This window comes from Apis florea, unplaced genomic scaffold (assembly GCF_048593485.1).
Source record: "Apis florea isolate Af1SG1 unplaced genomic scaffold, ASM4859348v1 contig_3367_pilon, whole genome shotgun sequence".
Taxonomy (NCBI): Eukaryota; Metazoa; Arthropoda; class Insecta; order Hymenoptera; family Apidae; genus Apis; species Apis florea.
The window spans coordinates 2936461-2955751 of record NW_028256746.1 but is presented as its reverse complement, the minus strand read 5'-3'; the positions used below and the strand labels follow the sequence as shown (position 1 = coordinate 2955751).

The following is a 19291-nucleotide window of genomic DNA, read 5'->3' as shown; positions in this document are numbered from 1 at the left end:
TTTTCTTTTTTTCTGCTTTAAATAATATATATATATATATATATATATATATATATTATTTAATATATTTAGGCCTGGTAATAGATCTACAATAAATTGGAATAAAGCAGAGGAGGAAAATGAAGAAATTTATACAGCACAACAAGCACAGATTAAACAAGGTTGGTCTCTTTTAGCAACATTGCATTGTGTACTTTTGCCCGATAAAATAGTTTCACAAGGTGGTATTAAGACATTTAAACGACCTCAAGTTGAAATGATGGCTCGCAGATGGCAACATCAATGTCTTGAGGTTTGTTAATATTGAAATGTATGAAAAGATATATAAAATTTACAATATTAAAATAATAATATAAATAATAATAATTTCAGATCCGTGAAGCTGCTCAAGCTTTATTACTTGCTGAATTAGGAAGAATGGGTCCAAAAGGAAGAAAAACTCTTGTAGATAGTTGGTCACAATATTTACCAATGTATAGCACTCAAGAACCTATTGCACCACAATCACAAAATCAAAGTCCACCAGTTCCTGGTAGCCCAATTCCTCCATCTGAATCACATACAGAAGAGGAAGATGAAGAAGAAGAATTAGCAGAAGGCAAGTTGTTTATAAAACTCTGCTTATATCATTTTAATCTTAAAAAGTATAATTTAATTATTTTATATATTTACATTAGCAGAAATAAATGTAGCTAGGAAGCCATCGAGTGTGGCGGAATTAAAACGAAAGCAAACCACGGCAGTTGTATTATTAGGTGTAATCGGTGCAGAATTTGGGCAAGATGTTACTACCACGAATCAAAAAAGAGATAATGAACAAAGGCGAAAAAGTTCAATAGTAGAAGGTTTCGGAATAGGAAATAATAATCTTGCTAGGCATACTAGTATGGCGCTTACGCATTTATTACATGCACCTCATTCACCAAAATTACCCTTACATACAGCACTACGAAGAGCTGCAATTGATCTCATTGGTAGAGGTTTTACAGTTTGGGAACCATATCTTGATGTATCAAAAGTAAGAATAATATTAATATGTTAATAATATAATTTACAAATGATAAAATGTACATTATTTAAATTAATAATAGCTAAAGAAATTATATATTGGTCTTATGTTATATAATATAGGTATTATTGGGATTATTAGAAATGTGTTGTGATGCTGATAAGTTAGTACCAAATATGACATATGGCCTTCCACTTACACCTCAAGCTGATACATGTCGTACAGCACGGCATGCTTTAACTTTAATAGCTACAGCTAGACCTGCAGCATTTATTACTACAATGGCACGAGAAGTGGCTAGATATAACACTTTACAACAAAATGCACAAACATTAAATGTAAATATGAGTGCAAGTGTTTTAGTAAGAGCAAAACCAGAAATACTTAGAATTGTTGAACAATTAATTGATAAAATGCAGAGTGAAATGAGTGATCTCTTAGTTGAGGTGAGAATACGGATCTTAAATGTTATTATATTAATGTGTTAATATATTATAAACAATTATAAATAATTGATATTTGATAATTCAGGTGATGGATATTATTTTACATTGTTTGGATCCAGGTCATCTTAAAACTAAACCACTAAATGATGTATTCCCAGCAGTATGTAGATTTAATCAAGTAAGTTGAGTTGTTTTAATATTATTTAAACAATGTTTTAATATTTTTGTTGATTTATTTATTAAAAATATTTTTTAAATAATTTAAAAAATTATTTAATTTATAATAAATATATTTATTTTAGGTAAGTCATTGTCCAGCAACACGCAGAATAGCAGTAGGCAGCCGCAATGGTCAGCTTGCTTTATACGAATTACGAGGAAACGTTAAATGTCAAACAGTACCTGCGCATACATCATCTGTAACTGCGTTAGCATTTTCGCCCGAAGGCAAGTTCCTGGTTAGTTATTCTTGTACGGAAAATAAGTTATGTTTTTGGCAGGTAAGATGTTTTTTTATATATTTTGAGTTAATAGCATAAAATTTTAAAATTAAATTTAAATAATTTTTAACATTTCCAGCAAACAAGTAGTGGTATGTTTGGCCTAGGAAATTCTCAAACACGTTGTGTAAAATCATATAGTACTGCACCCATTAACGATGTAGCACGATTAAATCCTATGCGACTAGCTCGATTGATATGGATAAACAATCGTACAGTTACATTAATGCTTGCTGATGGGTCTGAAACACGCTTTAATGTATAACTTTAAAAATGATCCCTTTCAATAATGGGTGAATAAAAAATTGAACATTATAAAATAAAATGGGATCAGTCTATAGCAGAAATATGAAATAACCAAAAGTGATGTTATGAATGTTGGTGCGCTTATTGGTACTTAATAGTACTAGTGCTAAAATAATCAGATATGGAGCATACTGAAATGAAGTTCATCATTACACGATGCAGGATATGGTTTAGCAATTATCGTCAAATATGGTATGAAAATTTTTTCTTTAATCTATATACAAATATATAAATATGTATTTCTTTTTATTCCATCTACACAATTTAAATATTTTATTTTTTGATCGCGTATCAATACGCTCCATTTTGTGTTCTTGTTAATGCCTAAATTTTAACAAAAAAATATTCTTTTTATCTAGTAATTTAATTGTACATTATTTGATTGCTAATTACGTAATTATAATTCCAAATTATTTAATTATATAAAATTTCATGAGTTTCATTTCGAAATAAAATAATATAATGAAACGCTTTCATACCGATATATATATATATCGTAAAATTCGTTGACCATTTCTATATGAAGATTGTGTGCTGTACTATATATTATGCAATATTATACTATTATGTATGCTATTCAAAGCCACGATTACATATTCCTGAAACCCTGATATAATAGATATAATATAACATAAAAAAATGTGGCTACCATGTGGAACCTCGCGTTGAAAGTACATATACATGTATATATACATATTAAAAAAAAAAAAAAAGAAAAGAAAAAATAATGAATTATCGCCTGAAAATTTGTATATACATAATGGCGAATCGTATAGATCAATATAATTCATATGAAATATCTTGTATTTAATTTATTCATGTATAATTGAATGCTTCAAATGAATTCCTGTTTTACAAATTTTACATGTTATTTATCCACATAATTTGTACTATTTAATGAAAGTTAAATATTTCCATATCTTATAGTTCTATGTTGAGATCTGAATTTTAAAAATATTATTTGATTGTGCATGTTTGGTACTTAGAACTAAAAAAGATCAATTGAAAAAAAATTCAATGATAGATTCTTAATATACAAAATAATAATTTTCAAATCTATTATTTAAAATTTAAATATTATTTTAAGATTTTTACAAATATTCCATGTAAAAATGATTATTAATATTTATTTCATCAATTAAAATGAAACCATTGAGAAAGATTAAAGTAATTGTGTATAGTATCATTTATATGTGAACTTTTTTGTTATTATTTTTTTCCTCGGAATAAATAATGTTTTTTCATTCCCGAGAAAATGAATAGATAAAGAATATAGATAATATTAAATTTATTTAGTATAATTTATTATGATTATTGCCTTTTATGAATTTTACACAATGATCTGTATAAATATACAATGATAACGTATATAATTGTACACGTTTTAAAATCAATAAGTTACTACAGACATTGTGATTAATTTAACAAGTAATGTATGTACAATATTTATTATAATTATTATATATCGCACAAAATTTATTAAATTTTTCAAAAATTTTTGAATATAACATTGAAATTTTAAAGAAATATTTTAAAAATGATAATTTGTTCAATCAATTTGAAATATAATGTACAGTTATATTATAATTGTTATCGATAACATATAATGTTCATCAAATTTATTTATGAATTTTTTAAAAATATTTTAAAAATATTTATTTTTTATATATATAAATGTTTTAAGCTATGACAATGTGCTTCAATAATGCAAAAAAACATAAAATATTTTTAATTTTAATTTCTTTATTTAATTGAAATAACATCACAAAAGAAATATATAAATAGGAAGATGAAATTATAATTTATTTATCGATAACAAAATTTAATCTTTTAAAATTTAAAAGATATTAGGTTTATAATTATTGAAAAGGTTAAAAACATTAGTACCGTATAAACATTTGTCACGCAGGCGTGTCTAGAATCGGTACCAATGCAAAAATACTCGTAAATAGCAGCCGAAGGAATATTTCGACTTTACGAATATATATGAATGAGATCCGTTTCTCTATATGTCTCATTGCGATAAATTAAACGATTTCAATGCGTTACATGTATATTGTATATAAAATTAAACTATGCCTACTTGTATCTATGTAATTATTTATGTGTATACTTTATCGTGCGTTGCGAATGATTAAATGAATTTATATATGGAAAATGATCGAGATTATTATTATTTTTATTGATCATTTTCTTATAATAAATAATTGTCAGTGATGGATATTCGATTTTCAATCTTTAATATAAATTAAAAAAAATTTTTGAAAAATCTTTACTATATTTATAAGTCAGAAATTTTTCTAAATTTCATCATTATTGTGAAAAATTAAATGTAATTAAATATTAAAATATCTTGTGAAAAAGTTTTGTGAAAAATATCTTGTGAAAAACTGTCTATATTATATTTCTATGAAATAAAAATATTTAAGCGTTTAAATATTTAAAAAAAATCAAATATTAAAAACTTAAAAACTAAATTAAAAATTTGCCAGAATCTTCAATATTTTCTTTCATCATTTCAATGTATTACATATAACTTTCGATTCCATCACTAACGGTAATATTTAAAATATAAAAGGAAAATATACCATACATGTTGTTAATCGTTATGCAATAATTAAATGTATTTAAATGTATCTAATGTGAAACGCGTTGCGTTTAAAATTCGATAATATATATATCATAAACCATAAAGATGAAAATTTTTATCTTAATGAATTTTATACCGTTACATTAATTATCAAAAAGAAAAAAAATTTAATTATTTATATTTTAGGAAATATTTATTTGTTAAACCACAAATGATATAACAAATTTCTTTTATTAGAATTATAAAATTATAATTTAAACATTAAAAATCATATAACTAAAATTTTAATAGCAATTTTTACAAAAAATTATTTAAATAAACAGATGTTATATTTATAAATTATTGTTTGTAAATATATATATATATATTATATAACATATATAGGATGTTAATATATTCATGATTCATCTTTAGAGAGTCAATTATAAAAATTAAAACAAACATAAAAGTTATTATGAAAAAATTTCGATTAAAACTTTTTTATAAATTTGCGTTAGATGAAATGATGAAAATAGAATCTTGCTTTATTTAATACGAATTTAAATCGAATAAAATTATAACTAATATAATATATAACTAAATATAAGTATGGATTAATATTTTTATATATTATTTATTTATAATTTTTGTATTCTTCAAAATTGACTCCACAAAGATATCCTATAAATATATTAAATCTTTATATATGTATGCATGGAATTAATTTTCAAAAATTAAATCATTAAAATTTAACTTCGTTTATTGTAGATATTAATCTGAAGTTTTCTTTTAGATAAATTTACTATTATTATTATTATTATATTATTACTTTTATCATAAATTCAATTCGTTTAATCCTTATATTAGATATTACGTCTATTAATCTTTCTTTAAAGGAAATGAAAAAAAGGAAAAAGTATAAAAAAAATTCTTTTAACATTATGTTTAACTATTTATGAGTAGTATATAAAAAAAATGTTACAGATTATATTAAAATTTAAATAATGATAGATTGTATTTTAAAGAATATATTTAATTAAATATAAAAATTATTTCTTACTCAAAATAAATTAAAAATAATTGTAAAAAAATGAATTTAAAATTTTATATTTATAATTAAATATAAAATAAGTTTAATGTCTAGTAAGTTAATTCAATGTAAAAATTTTATATATTAAAACAAAGATATATTTATTTAATATTGTTTTAACATAAAAATATGTAATACAATAAATTTTCTTTTTATTAAATACGATAATAAAAATATTCAAATAATATTATAGATAAAAGAAAATTTTCAAAATTGACAAATAATTCATTGTAATGTTGGTAATATATTGATGTAAAATGCTGCAACATAAAAAATTTTATATTTATAAAATTTTATTTGAATGATCTATCCTGTTATTTATGTTTTAAATATCAGTATAATATACGAACAATAATATTGTCATCTTTTATTCAGGACTCTAGCCAAAATTTCATCACAATAAACCTATATTAAAATATATATAATATTGTCCGTTTAAATGTTTGGAATCTTAAACTAAATTAACTTATTTATTTAAATAGCTTATTTAGAGAAGAATTCATAAATATTTAGAGAAATCATAATGAAATAATCAAGCGATAGAAATACATATAATAAACATTAAAGAAAAAATTTGAACATTTATACGGGCAATAATTATATCTATCTATTATTTATATTAAATAATCACCTTAAGTTGAATAATTCCATCTCATAGCATTTTTTAGCATTCTGAAAAAAAAAATGTAATTACTAATTGAATATAATGTTAAAATTTATATATATAATATTTTATTTATTCAGTACACGTTGGGATTTTAGAGATTCCTCATTATATTCAGACCCGAAAGAAAATCATCATTATATTTAAAATACTTTTATAAAATAAATTATATAGAAAAAATACTTATTATATTTATAGCATTAATTCAATTTAAAACTAAATATTTAATATTTAATTTAAATATTTAAAGAAATATATGTTACCTTTTATGTGAAAAATCCAAAATAAGATCTTGTATTTATGAATGATAGAATTAGACATTGAATTTTTTGTTTTACATATCATTAAATATCATATACTAATTACAATATTGTGATGTAATTATTTAAAGATATTCAAAATTTAATAAGTTATTAAAATTTCATTGTAAAAATTATTTTATCTTAAATTATATAGATAGTCTATAATTATAAAGATAGTTCACTTGAGCATCATTTTTTCTATAAAAATATTTTTGAAAAACAATTATAATCTTTAAAAAGATTACGATAATATGTTTAGTTTTATTAATTCTTAATTTTCAATATACAGATTTTCCACCTGCAAAAATTTTTTTTATTAATATTATATATAAATATCAATATAATATAATAAATATAATAAAATAATTTTCAAATTAACATATTTCAAATAATATAAATGAAATTAATAAAATTTAAAATTTTTTTTAAATAATTATTTGTTATGAAAATATTATAAAAAAATTTAATTTTATATTTAGTAAAAAAAAAAGTAGAAAAGAAACTAAAATAAACCTTATTTTTAAAATTCCTTTGTATATATTCCTTTTCTCTGTTTGTATCTCAAGTACATATGGAATGCTGAAATAAATGCAATAAATGATCTGTAAATAAAAATTTTACTATAAGAAAAAATGATTATATATTTAAATATTTTTATAATTGTATTTAAATAATTGTGAATCATTTAAAATTTTAATAATTAATGAATTGAGATTAAAGAATTATTAGTTAGAAAACGAAATTCAAAAATAGATAATTAAACTTATAATTTTTGGAAATTTACCTTTTTATCTTTCAATGTGTTTTATTCGTTTCCTCAGCCAGCAGTTGCTATAAATATCTGTAAACATAAAACCAATATATATATATTTTATATAAAAAAGGTATAATATGTAAGCATTTTAATTTTCAATACAAGAAGTAATAAATTAACATGTTTAATATAAATTATATGAGTTAACATCTGCTAAATAAAATTGACAATAAAACTGTTATAAGGCATTCTTCCAAAATTTTATGTTTAAAAAATATATTTCATTGTTAAATATAAATATAAGATTTGTTATATTTTATAAAACACTTTCTACTCTTTCAATAATTAAATTTTTATGTGAGTATAACATGCTATGTCATAAATATATATAGTAAATGTGTAATATAAAGAAGCAATTGCTGAATGTTTCAGTTTGCACTTATTAGTTATTTTAAAAAATATATATATTAAAAATATAATTATATATGTAGTTTTTAAAGTATAAAATATTAAATATATATTCCCAAATGAATAAAATATTTTAAAATATTCAAAAAAAAATGTTGCACAATTGTCATAAGTGATTATGAAGTAGTTTATTTAAAAATATTAAAATATTCAGGTTTTTTTAATTAACATGTAAATTCCATTTTGCGTAATTATATATATCGCATAGTGATCCAAATATATTTACCACCCAGAAGAGCAGAATAGCCGATAATATTTTAGTTTTGTTGTTCAAATAGCAATTAATCATAGTTATATCAGCCTAGATTTCAATAATAAACCCAGACAACCTTTGCTAAAATTGGTATATAAGAATATTTTGGTTGTCACAGGTAAAAACATGATCTAGGCTGGCAAAATTTGTATAAATTTATAGTATTAAATTTTTATTGAATGTAATAAAATGATTAATCCTAATACTTAATATAAAGGCGATAATACATTGAATATATGATTGATAAAATAAATTAGTAATTTCCTATTTATTTGTAAATTTTGAAGTTTCATTTTCATCAATTTGACAAATATAATTTCGTTGGTAAAGATTATAAATGAAGACACTGCGATTCATAAATTCAAACATATAAAATTCTTTATAATTGAAATTTATATCTTTGATATGACTGAAATTTATATTTTTGATATTTTTAATATCAAATAAAATGTGAGAGAAAAATTAAATATATAATAAGTAAATATAATATTTATATTTTAAATATTTCATCAATAATTAAATTATTTACAATATTTTTATAATCTTACAAAATTTTTATAATCTTTACCATATGCTCATATAATGTCCCACCCGAAGATTAAAATAGAATTACGCATAATAACAGTTTTACAAAATCTACTCACCTCATACCAGTAGATTCATTGTCTAGTAGTTTCAAGTAAGTAAGCCTATCTTGTGATTGCAGTTTCTCCTCCGTTAAGAGATTCTTGATTAATCAGTTTATACTGTTCATTATTTCAAAATTACAAACAATCGCATACATTTGTATAGTTATTTTCTTCAATAAAATAGATGAATAATTTCATTTAATATATATATATATTATATACATACATACATATATATTATATAAGTATATATTATATACATATATATATTCATAATTATACAATTGTCTAAAAAAATTTTCAAAAGAAAGAATATTTAAATTTTATATTGTTCAATTTTTATAATCAGTTTAATGATATGTTTAAAATAGTCGCAATTCCTCTTTAAAATCTCTCATGCATATACAGTGCTTATTTATATATGCATAAATTTTTCAATATAGAGAATTTAATAATAAAGAGAATTAATTCATTGCATAAATATATTTCATCAAATCCTATTGCAAGGATTGACTTTTATTTGGAAAATTTATAAAAATTCATTTTTAGAAATAGTAAATAAATATAACTTATAATATTTATGCATTTTTTATAAAACAGTTATTATTATCAGCATATACTCTGAGAAAAAATAAGTTAACTTAAAAACGATTTTTTAATGATAGTTCATATTTAATTCACAAGAGATAAAAATAATATCAAATTATTAATTATAAGATTAAGAAAATAAAATATATTTGAATAGTAATATGTCAATAATTTATAAAAAAATTTATATGTATTTTTTTGATTCACATGTCCACAAGTACATATACATAATAAATAATTTAATAATTAAATTTTTCAAAAAAAATTCTATTAAATATATAAGAAATATAATAGGAATAATTAAAATAATAAATATAATAATATAAAATAAGAAATTATTAAAAGAGATATAAAACATTTTTATGATAAAAATTTATATGAAATTCATATTATATAATAAATAACAAATTGTACATGCATGATGTCTATTATGATGTTTCCTGAAAGAAATATATGATAATACTAAAAAACAAATTTTTTTTTATAACATTTGTACATTAAATTTTTTAATTATTTTTTGTTATATTTAACTATTTACAATTGTGTTTAGAAAATTTCAATATTAAAATTTAAATTTATTTCCATAACATATATTTCAAATTTTTTCATATAAAAAAATATATCATTTTTAAATATATGAAGAATTTGTTTTGTCAAAAAAACGAATTTTTTTAAAATTGAAAAAAAAAGTATTATAGTAAATGTTCACTTCATAACAAGAGCAGTCAAAACAGAAAATACCGTTATTAACAATTATTTCCTATTCTAGCTTTTAATCTTTTAAAAAATTCAGATCTTGAATTCATATTCAAATTTTTTTTTGTTTTAATGAATATACGCCTATGATAAATATAATTGGGAATTTAATATAAATATGCGTTTGAAATCCTAAATTTTTTTTAGATATATTATTATAAAAAGAATATAAATTCATCATATAAATAGGTACTATATTATCATAAATTTATTTATTTAATATTTTCAATGTATCAATTCATGATTTCCTATAAATTTTAAAACCCAGAGTATAATTTTTTCTTTAATTTTTAAAAATAAAGTAATATAAAATATAAATAAAATTGATTATATAATATGTAATCATAATCTTATTAAGAATTGCAGAAATATGAATTTATATGAAACATTAATTTCCTATAATAAAGATTCAAATTTTATAATCATGTATTATTAGATATAAGTTAATCCTTATCAGATTTTACATGATTTGTGGCTAGAACCGAGTATATATTATTTGTTGCAAAAATATCAGATGTGATATACATCTGATAAGGATTAATATTAAAAGCAATAAAGATATAGCGAATTTTCGCATTATCTTTCAAATATTACGTGAAATTCGCGAAATGTCTACAATTAAAAAGATTAATAATTATAAATAAAAAATTATTCCTACGTATAGATATATGTAGACCTTTATTCATAAAATTATTTTTTGTCAAATAAGTTCCTTCACAAATTTGAATAGCACAATTGCATATTACTTTGTTGATATATGTCTTAGTCTAACATAATTACTGTTATAAAGCTTTAAGTAATGCAAACATTGCATTTACTTTCTTTCATGGTGACATTTACACCATCATTAACTAAAAACATGTATGAATGAATATGTATGAATATGTATGGATAATGTACTAGATAAAACTATCTTTGATACTAACGTACACACGCGTTTATGCAATTTTATTTCTTATTAGAAAGATAAATTAACAAGTGACTGATGTTGATTTCAGTCAATGTTAAACGCTTCACTTATAAACTAATTTTTTGTTTTTGTAAAGTACAAAACTAAAAATACTATCAGAGTATATACTTTCACCTTGGGAGGACTACTAAATCAAGAAAATAAACTATGAATAATATAAGTATGGTATAGTAATACAATAGTACCAAAAATTAATATACTACATTATTTTTAATATTTACATACTATTTCACGAAATAAAACTTCCACGAAATTATTTTATTTGAACTGCTAATTGACAATGAATATATTTTCGTCTATATGACGATATATAAGATATGAAATTTTATGAAATGATACTATAAACTTGAAGTTTAGTTATTTTCATTATATATATCCCTTCTTCTTAGAGAACAATTTCTAATAAATTAAAGACATATCAATTCAATATTTTCTTATACTTAAAGAATGATATAATTGTGTTAGTAGTTAATATTTTAACGGTACCTTGATGTTTTTTATGTCTTGAAGAATTTTTGTCAAAAAGTGTACAGAATTTGTCAATATATGAAATTGATTAGTACTATTTAAATTAAATCCTTTTTATGAAAAGTCCCTTGTATTTAATATACATTCACAAAATTATATTTGTTAGATGTTTTTATAACTTAAAAACTGTTTAAAACACAGCAATCTCTTATCAGCAAAATGATTTCCGATGTTATGAAGTCAGATCCAATACGAAAGATATAAAACCACTCTTTCTTAAACACTATATATCCCTTGTCTGCCTATTCATTTTCGTTAATATATTCTCCTATGATATAAAATGTGAAAGATGATCAATAGCGAAACTTGTCGGAAAAAATGACTGAAGAATGCAACTGCGAACTATCGGAAAAATATTTTTTCTCAATTATTAAAAAAAAGTTATTTTTAATACTGTGGTATTTTTAATAGCGTCTTCTTTTATTAGGGTAATCGTCCTGACGATTTCGATCACTTCCACCTTGCCAACGTCCACTATTACCACTACCTCCACGACCACCACCCATATTACCCATATCTACCCTCATATCCATCAAATCCATTATTTGACCACGATCATCATTATAACCACCACGATCCATACTATTATAAGCATCCATGAAAGATTTCGGATCCTAATCATCATTATAGATAAGTTGAATTTAATTATTACACGTAAAATAAAAACAAAGCGATATTTGACGTCAAAATCGAAAGTTATGCACCGATAATATAATTGAAGCGAATGTCAACAATTTTCATTTATACGATGAATAACGGTGTTTTGTAGTAGATTTTGGATGTACCATAAATACATTTCACGGTTCAGGGCGACCATCCATGTTTGACAGCAGCACAGGTCATCGTCAATTTTCGTCAAATCACATAGAAAAGAAAGGGGAAAACACAATGTTAGATGTTGTTTGTTCGTACAACATTAATAGAATGGAATGCGTGATTAATGCACGCACTAAAATAAATGACATATACGGATAATGTTATACTGCTTTCAGAATATACCGTTTTCTTGACATCGATTACCCTTATTAAACCAAGCAAATGCCCAACATACAAACAACATGGTGATATATCACTGATATAGTACATCTAGATATTAGTATATTTAGTAAAATAGATTAAATATCACCTACAGTTTTATATGCAATTTTTTGCATATGAAGTTTATATATATTTTCATAAATATTTTGAAATATGAGTCATAAAATTATAAGCTTAATATTAACCTTCAGAATTAAGACAGAAGTAGAAAATATTAATAGATTCCTATTAAAATAATTTGGAAATTGAATCCATCATGAAAAAAATATACCATCATTAACATTCAATATTCACTAAGAAATTTTTGAAATTTCATCACTTTGAAATTACTTTTTTAGGTTTTAATTTATATAGTACATAATACAGTAGATATCAAATACCAAAATGCTTAGTGTTAAATACAAATATATATACAAATTTTTATATGTAAAACATTAAGCATCACAGAACCAGAACCTTACCTTTTTAATTATATATTATATTTTCATAATATAAATACCTAACACATTAAAAATGTTTAAAAATATAACTATTTTATTATATGAATAGTATTTTTGAATATAATATTACAAAAATTTAATTTAATTACTATAACTTTATACAATTCTGAAGTTTAAATATTGAAACAAGTGACAAAGAGATGTGATCAAGATCTCTAAGCAAACTTTATACAATATTTATACTACAGAATTATTCATGTGAAATTCATTTAATTATTATTATTAAAATTAAAATTATTAATTTTAAAATGAGCATTGTAATAATATATGTAGAAAAATTCATAGAATCAATTAAAACCCCATATTTTGTTAAATTATATATCATAAAGATTATTTTAAATTTTATTTATTATTGTTATTTATAAATTAGAATTGATTGTTGTACTCAGAAATTATATTTAAATTATAACTCAATTTTAAATAAATTATATGTACATCAAATAAAAATAATTTCTGAATACAAATGATTATGTTCTATTGATGTTCAATATATATTAGTAGTTGGGCATTTGTTGGTTAATAAATATCAAATTATTACTGTGGAACTATATTATTCTATAAACATATTTTCATATACATTAAATACAGAAATATTAAATTTAATTCTAATATTAAAATTTTATATAAAAATAGTTCCATAGTACATAAGATATATAATTCTTAATACAGCTAGAGAAAATAGAAGACAGAGCCTCCTGTCTGCAAGCATATGGAGAGACCAATGTGGCACAAAATATATTAATTCAGCTTTTAATCTTAATTTTATTGATATGTGTCTAAAGAATATTTCTATAGTATATAAAAATTTTAAAATTATTAAAAGATCATATTCATATATAAATTATTCATATTTTAATATATATTTTAAAAATTTTAAAAATAAAGTCGTAATATCTGTAATAATATATTATTAATAAAATTAGAAGAAAAATTCATTTCTTCAGACACTTATTATTGAAGTAAAAAGTATTATTGTTGATATCCTACACATACAATTGGGTATGTAAAATTAGTATCATATATAGTATCTAGAGAGAAATAAATAATGCTTAAATGTACTGAAATTTTAGTACATTTAAAACATGAAGAATTTAATTATAGATAGAAGAATTGATCCAATAAAACCTTAACCTGCCTATCTATGCAACATATTTTATATTATTTATATAGAATGAATGAAAATTACCCAATATTTCTTCCAAATTTTAAGTATGAATCGCCTATAAATATTTATCATAATAATGCCACATTAAATAATATTAAATATTATGATGAAATCTTCCAACAGAAATGACTTATATCTTAAATTATTACAACCTCATATAAAATTTATATAATATTATATAATTCAATCGAATTTGAAAAGTACAAATAATCTAATATGTTTCAATGATTGTCTAATAGATAATAGAAAAGCATGCCACTAATATAATTATATTTAAAATGAAGAAATTCAAGAGCAGATTTATAATATGTTATGTCAATATATATAAAAGATTCAAAATATAGGATAATATCAATATATTTTTCCTTTTAGATCATAAAATAATATTTTTAATTTCATAAAGAACAGAGCAAATTATTAGAAATTTTGCACCTGTCTATGTTATAAAAATAATTTCCTTTATGAACAAATAGAAAGGTTGAATGCCCATTGACACCTCCACATGTTAGCCAATTATTCAAAATTATTAATGACAAATATTTATTAAACTAATTATAATAAAATTGGCATTGTTGCAGACATTAGAACCCTAATATTTTGGAAAGCATGCTTCATGGAAATATTCTTGAAATTCTTTTCACTTTTTTTTTTTTTTTTTTTTTAGAATAAATCTTCACTAATAATACTGATTCTTTCTTATCATGCAAAAATGCAGTTCAACTTTTCTAACGAAAAATTCCCGTATATAGATATAATTTGTTTCATAATATCATTAAATAGAAATACACATAAATAAAAAATCAAATAAACAGTTTAAGAAAAAATAAATAATTACTTTGCTAAAAAAAAATATATATATAAAATAATAATTCAATGGGATACATTACCACTGGCATGCTGCTTCCACCTGTAATAAAATAAAATTTACAATTAGAAATTATTTTAAATAATTAATTTACGAATTAAAATTTTGTGTGAAATATAAATTCTATAAGAAAAAAAAGTTTGATCGAAATTATATACCATATAACATTAAATGAATAAATTATTCATTTTGCTAACTTTTTTTAGTTCTATTTAGTATTTAAGTTTTCTATGGTGATACTTTTTATAACTTTTATAACTTTAATTTATAATAAAACAAAATCAATGTAAACTATTCATTTATCTGTACATAATCTAATTGAATTAAAATATATAATTTATCATATTGAAAAATGTATTAAAATCTGCAAAAAATAAATTTTCATAGGAGAATTAAAAAAATTTCATATAAAAACACGATATTCGATGTTTATTTAATGAAATATTTAAAACTTACCATCAGGTTGACCATATCCATCGCGATCACTATTACTAACAGAATCATAATTCTTTCCTCCCATTCCTCCTCCACCTCCTCTTCTCATTGCTTGCTCCTTAAATATAAAGGGAACATAACCCTAAGCATTAGTAAAAAGCATGAATGAAATGACCAATTAAAAATCATAAATATTGTGAATATATTATATTCTCCATTATTATTCTATAATGATAATGAATATTTGTAATATAAATGATAAAAAAAATTTCATCTTAAACAAATAAAGAATAAAATTTTGTTATCACATAATTGTTTTTTTTACCTACGTATTTTTTAAATAACTTTAATACTTAGTTCATCCTTGTAATGTGATAATGTTAAAATTTTAATTTATTATTATACAAATTTCTTTTAATTTGAAAATTTATTTTTGTTAAAATTATTAACGATTACCTGCATAAATAAATTATTTTCCTGTTGACGCCTGTGCAGTTCCTCATCTTGTCTCCTTATACGCATTGCCATTTCTTCTTGTTGCCGTCTTCGTAATTCTTCTTCACGTGTCCTTTGTTCCTCAGCCTGTCGTTCTTTCATTTCCCATTCTCTCTTCTGTCTTTCACGATCAGCCTCGCGCATGCGTAATTCTATAATTAAACAAAGTGAATTTATGAATTTGACGTGAATATTGAAGGAATATTTTTATATACTTTTAAATACTAACGTTCTCGTAACAATTCAGTTTCATGCTCATAACGTGCAAACTCCATTTGAGCTTCCAATTTTTCTTCTTCCATTGCCATTTCTCGTTTCAGTGCCTCTTCTTTTTGCTTATATAATTCATGGAGTTGTTTCCATCTTGTTCCATATTCATGTTCAAAGCTTCCTATCTGTGCAAATCTTGGTCCAATATCACGAGCTTTAAAGAATTCTGGATTTTTTCGTGGTAAATTTTTGTCTGGATAACCATCGATATCATCTTGTTGTTCAAATGGTTCAACAACCACTGGTCGTAAAGAGCTATAATAAAAATATTTTATATAAATTTTTCAAAGAATTGTTTGTTTTAATAAAATCATTTCAAATTAAAATTTTGTATTCCATTTGTCAGCACACAATACATATATCTATTGTATCATGCTTCCTATAGGAATTTTTTTTTTCCCAGTATAATCAATATTTAGGCACTTGTTGATAATTAAATATTTCGAACAAGCGTGGCGCTGGGAAGAAAAAAAAAATTTTTTTTCCTTTACAAAAACTTACGCAGTTAAGAAATAGCATCCTTCCGTACATTTTCGTAGAGCGAGCTGGGCTGATGGTTTTCTACAAAATTCTACAATTCCTTCTCCAGTAGATTTTCCTCTATCATCCACTATAACTATCGCACGTTCGATTTCACCAAAAACACTGAATGCTCTTTCAAGTAATTCATTTGAAATCCAAGGTGTAAGATTTTTAACTTTAATTGTTGAAGAATGAGGAGCAAAACGTACTTTGAGTGCACGACCTTTACGCATTGTGCCATCTAATTCATGTTTTGCTTTCTCAGCATTTACTCTATAATCCTATAAAAAATAAATAAATTAGTTTAAAATAAATTTAAAGTATCACTTACATAAATTTATGCAAAAAATGTTATCATAATATAAAATTGCAGCCATAAATTATCATTTTTCATCAAACGGTAATTATTTTAATCATTTATTAGTATATAAAAATTATATAGAAGAAAAATGTATTAAATTTACCATTCTAAGAAATGCAAAGTTTTTTTCTTTATTAACAAAAAGCTCAGATATTTCACCATATTGTTGAAACATCTGCTGGATTTCTTCTTCTGTAACATCATTTGTTAAGTTCCCAATATATAAACGATTACGACCACTGAATTTTTTTTCTGTAGTTTCTTGAGATGGTAATTCATGTGTAGGACCACTAATGGCCATAATGCGTTCCATTAAACGATCCTAATTATAAAAATTGAAAAAATTACAATCTTAAATCATAATATATGAATACTTTATCAATATATACAATTGTTTATTTTCTACTTACATCTTGTGAACGATTTCCCATGTTTCTATCAGTGCCTCCACGACCACCTCTACCACCACGCATGCCACCACCACGTCCCATACCCATTCCTCCACCCATTCCTTCATTCATTGTATTGTCCATACCTCCATCCATAGAATCACTCATTTTCATCTATAACGTTTAGATAATTTTTGCAATTCAAACATGTAATTAAAATTTATTAAAATACATAAACATAAAATTTTAGATAAAATTTTAACTATTGATATTATCAAATGACAGATTTAAGAATATACCATTTTATTTGCAATAATTTGTTTGATTATTTGTTCACTTTTTTATAAATAAAGATAAATAGTAACAATTTTTAATATTTTTACATTATGTATAAGATAAAATTTATTTTACGAGAAATTGGTGTTATTATCGAAAACAGTATTTTTTACATTTTATATTGATATTAGAAAAAATACTTATATAAATATATATATAAATTTTTTTAACCACGTGTCGTAAAGTTGGGATACTAATTCGCCATCTTATATTTTATACACGCCATTTTGTAACTACCCTGACGAAAAATCGATATGTTTCTTATATATAGAAATTCTAATTAAAAAAAATAGCATTTACTAAATAGATATTTTTTATTTATAATTGTAGGATTATTAATATAAATTTCATATCAGATTTATCAAATATGAAAATTGAAGAATTTTATTAGAGAATTTTTTTTTTTATTATACTTAATTAACTTATTTCAATGTATTATATAAGAATTAATGTAATTGTTTAAATAAAATTGAATTTAAAAAATTTGAAGTTTTAGTTAAATTAAATTAAATATCAAAGAGAGATGTTTACTTTACATTTGATAATAAAAAATATTGCAAAAAAAAATATTGAAAAATATAACACAAACAAAAATTGTAATAGTATTTAAAAAATTAAAATTAAAAATAAAAATTTAAAACCGGTAAAAGTATTACGCATCAATTTATAGCAAATATGGCGGTAGAAACAAAAAATATAATTTATGTTTTATAATTTATATAAAAAAAAAAAAAAAAAAAATATGAAATTCTTACCGGTCCATCATTATTTCTATTTCCACTACCCATTCCGCCACCACGTCCGCCAGAAAAACGTGTTCCTCCTTTTCGTCCACGCGGTCCTCGATTACCGCCGCCACCACCACCGGGTGGATTTCGTTCTCGTGGATTTTCATTACTATTTTCTGCAGATGTATTCTGCGATTCTTGTTTTACATTTGGTGATTCGGCTCCTGCCATCGTTCGCTCAAATTAAATATATGCTCGTTTGAAGAAAAAACGAACTTTTTCGCGAACGAACCCGATTCACTTCTTCGCAAACTGAAGCGTTCACTATGGCGTCCGACAACGAAGAGAACGAAGC

At 22.4% G+C, this 19291-nt stretch overlaps 2 protein-coding genes across 27 annotated transcripts in view; one reads left to right on the top strand and one right to left on the bottom strand.

The window, feature by feature from the left end:
- Positions 1-4358, top strand: part of Rbcn-3B (WD repeat-containing protein Rbcn-3B) — a 15929-nt gene extending 11571 nt beyond the window's left edge. For 13 of the 15 annotated variants that reach the window (XM_086911958.1, XM_086911964.1, XM_086911959.1 and 10 more), the window contains 7 exons: positions 73-292; positions 373-598; positions 678-1018; positions 1132-1455; positions 1541-1633; positions 1758-1955; positions 2035-4358. In XM_086911958.1, coding sequence (XP_086768084.1) covers positions 73-292; positions 373-598; positions 678-1018; positions 1132-1455; positions 1541-1633; positions 1758-1955; positions 2035-2220 — 1588 coding nt within the window. In that variant the 3' untranslated portion in view covers positions 2221-4358. The remainder of the gene's footprint in view (positions 1-72; positions 293-372; positions 599-677; positions 1019-1131; positions 1456-1540; positions 1634-1757; positions 1956-2034) is intronic. The other 2 variants (XM_086911967.1, XM_086911956.1) reach the window with 1 other exon arrangement.
- LOC100871155 (hrp65 protein) overlaps positions 1-19291 on the bottom strand; it is a 24208-nt gene extending 4917 nt beyond the window's left edge. The window contains exons 1-12 of one of the 12 annotated variants that reach the window (XR_015293300.1): positions 18964-19291; positions 17894-18046; positions 17587-17805; positions 17102-17403; positions 16560-16855; positions 16292-16482; positions 15857-15953; positions 15423-15442; positions 7671-7727; positions 6848-7488; positions 6552-6592; positions 5996-6180 (exon numbers count right to left, since the gene is read on the bottom strand). Coding sequence is in view for 5 of the 12 variants with exons in the window: in XM_012489023.3 (XP_012344477.1) it covers positions 12237-12446; positions 15423-15442; positions 15857-15977; positions 16292-16482; positions 16560-16855; positions 17102-17403; positions 17587-17805; positions 17894-18046; positions 18964-19167 (1716 nt within the window). In the remaining 7 variants the exon portion in view is untranslated. Of the gene's footprint in view, positions 1-5995; positions 6181-6551; positions 6593-6847; positions 7489-7670; positions 7728-10993; positions 12447-15422; positions 15443-15856; positions 15978-16291; positions 16483-16559; positions 16856-17101; positions 17404-17586; positions 17806-17893; positions 18047-18963 lie in introns of those variants that run through there. The other 11 variants (XR_015293301.1, XR_015293303.1, XR_015293296.1 and 8 more) reach the window with 11 other exon arrangements.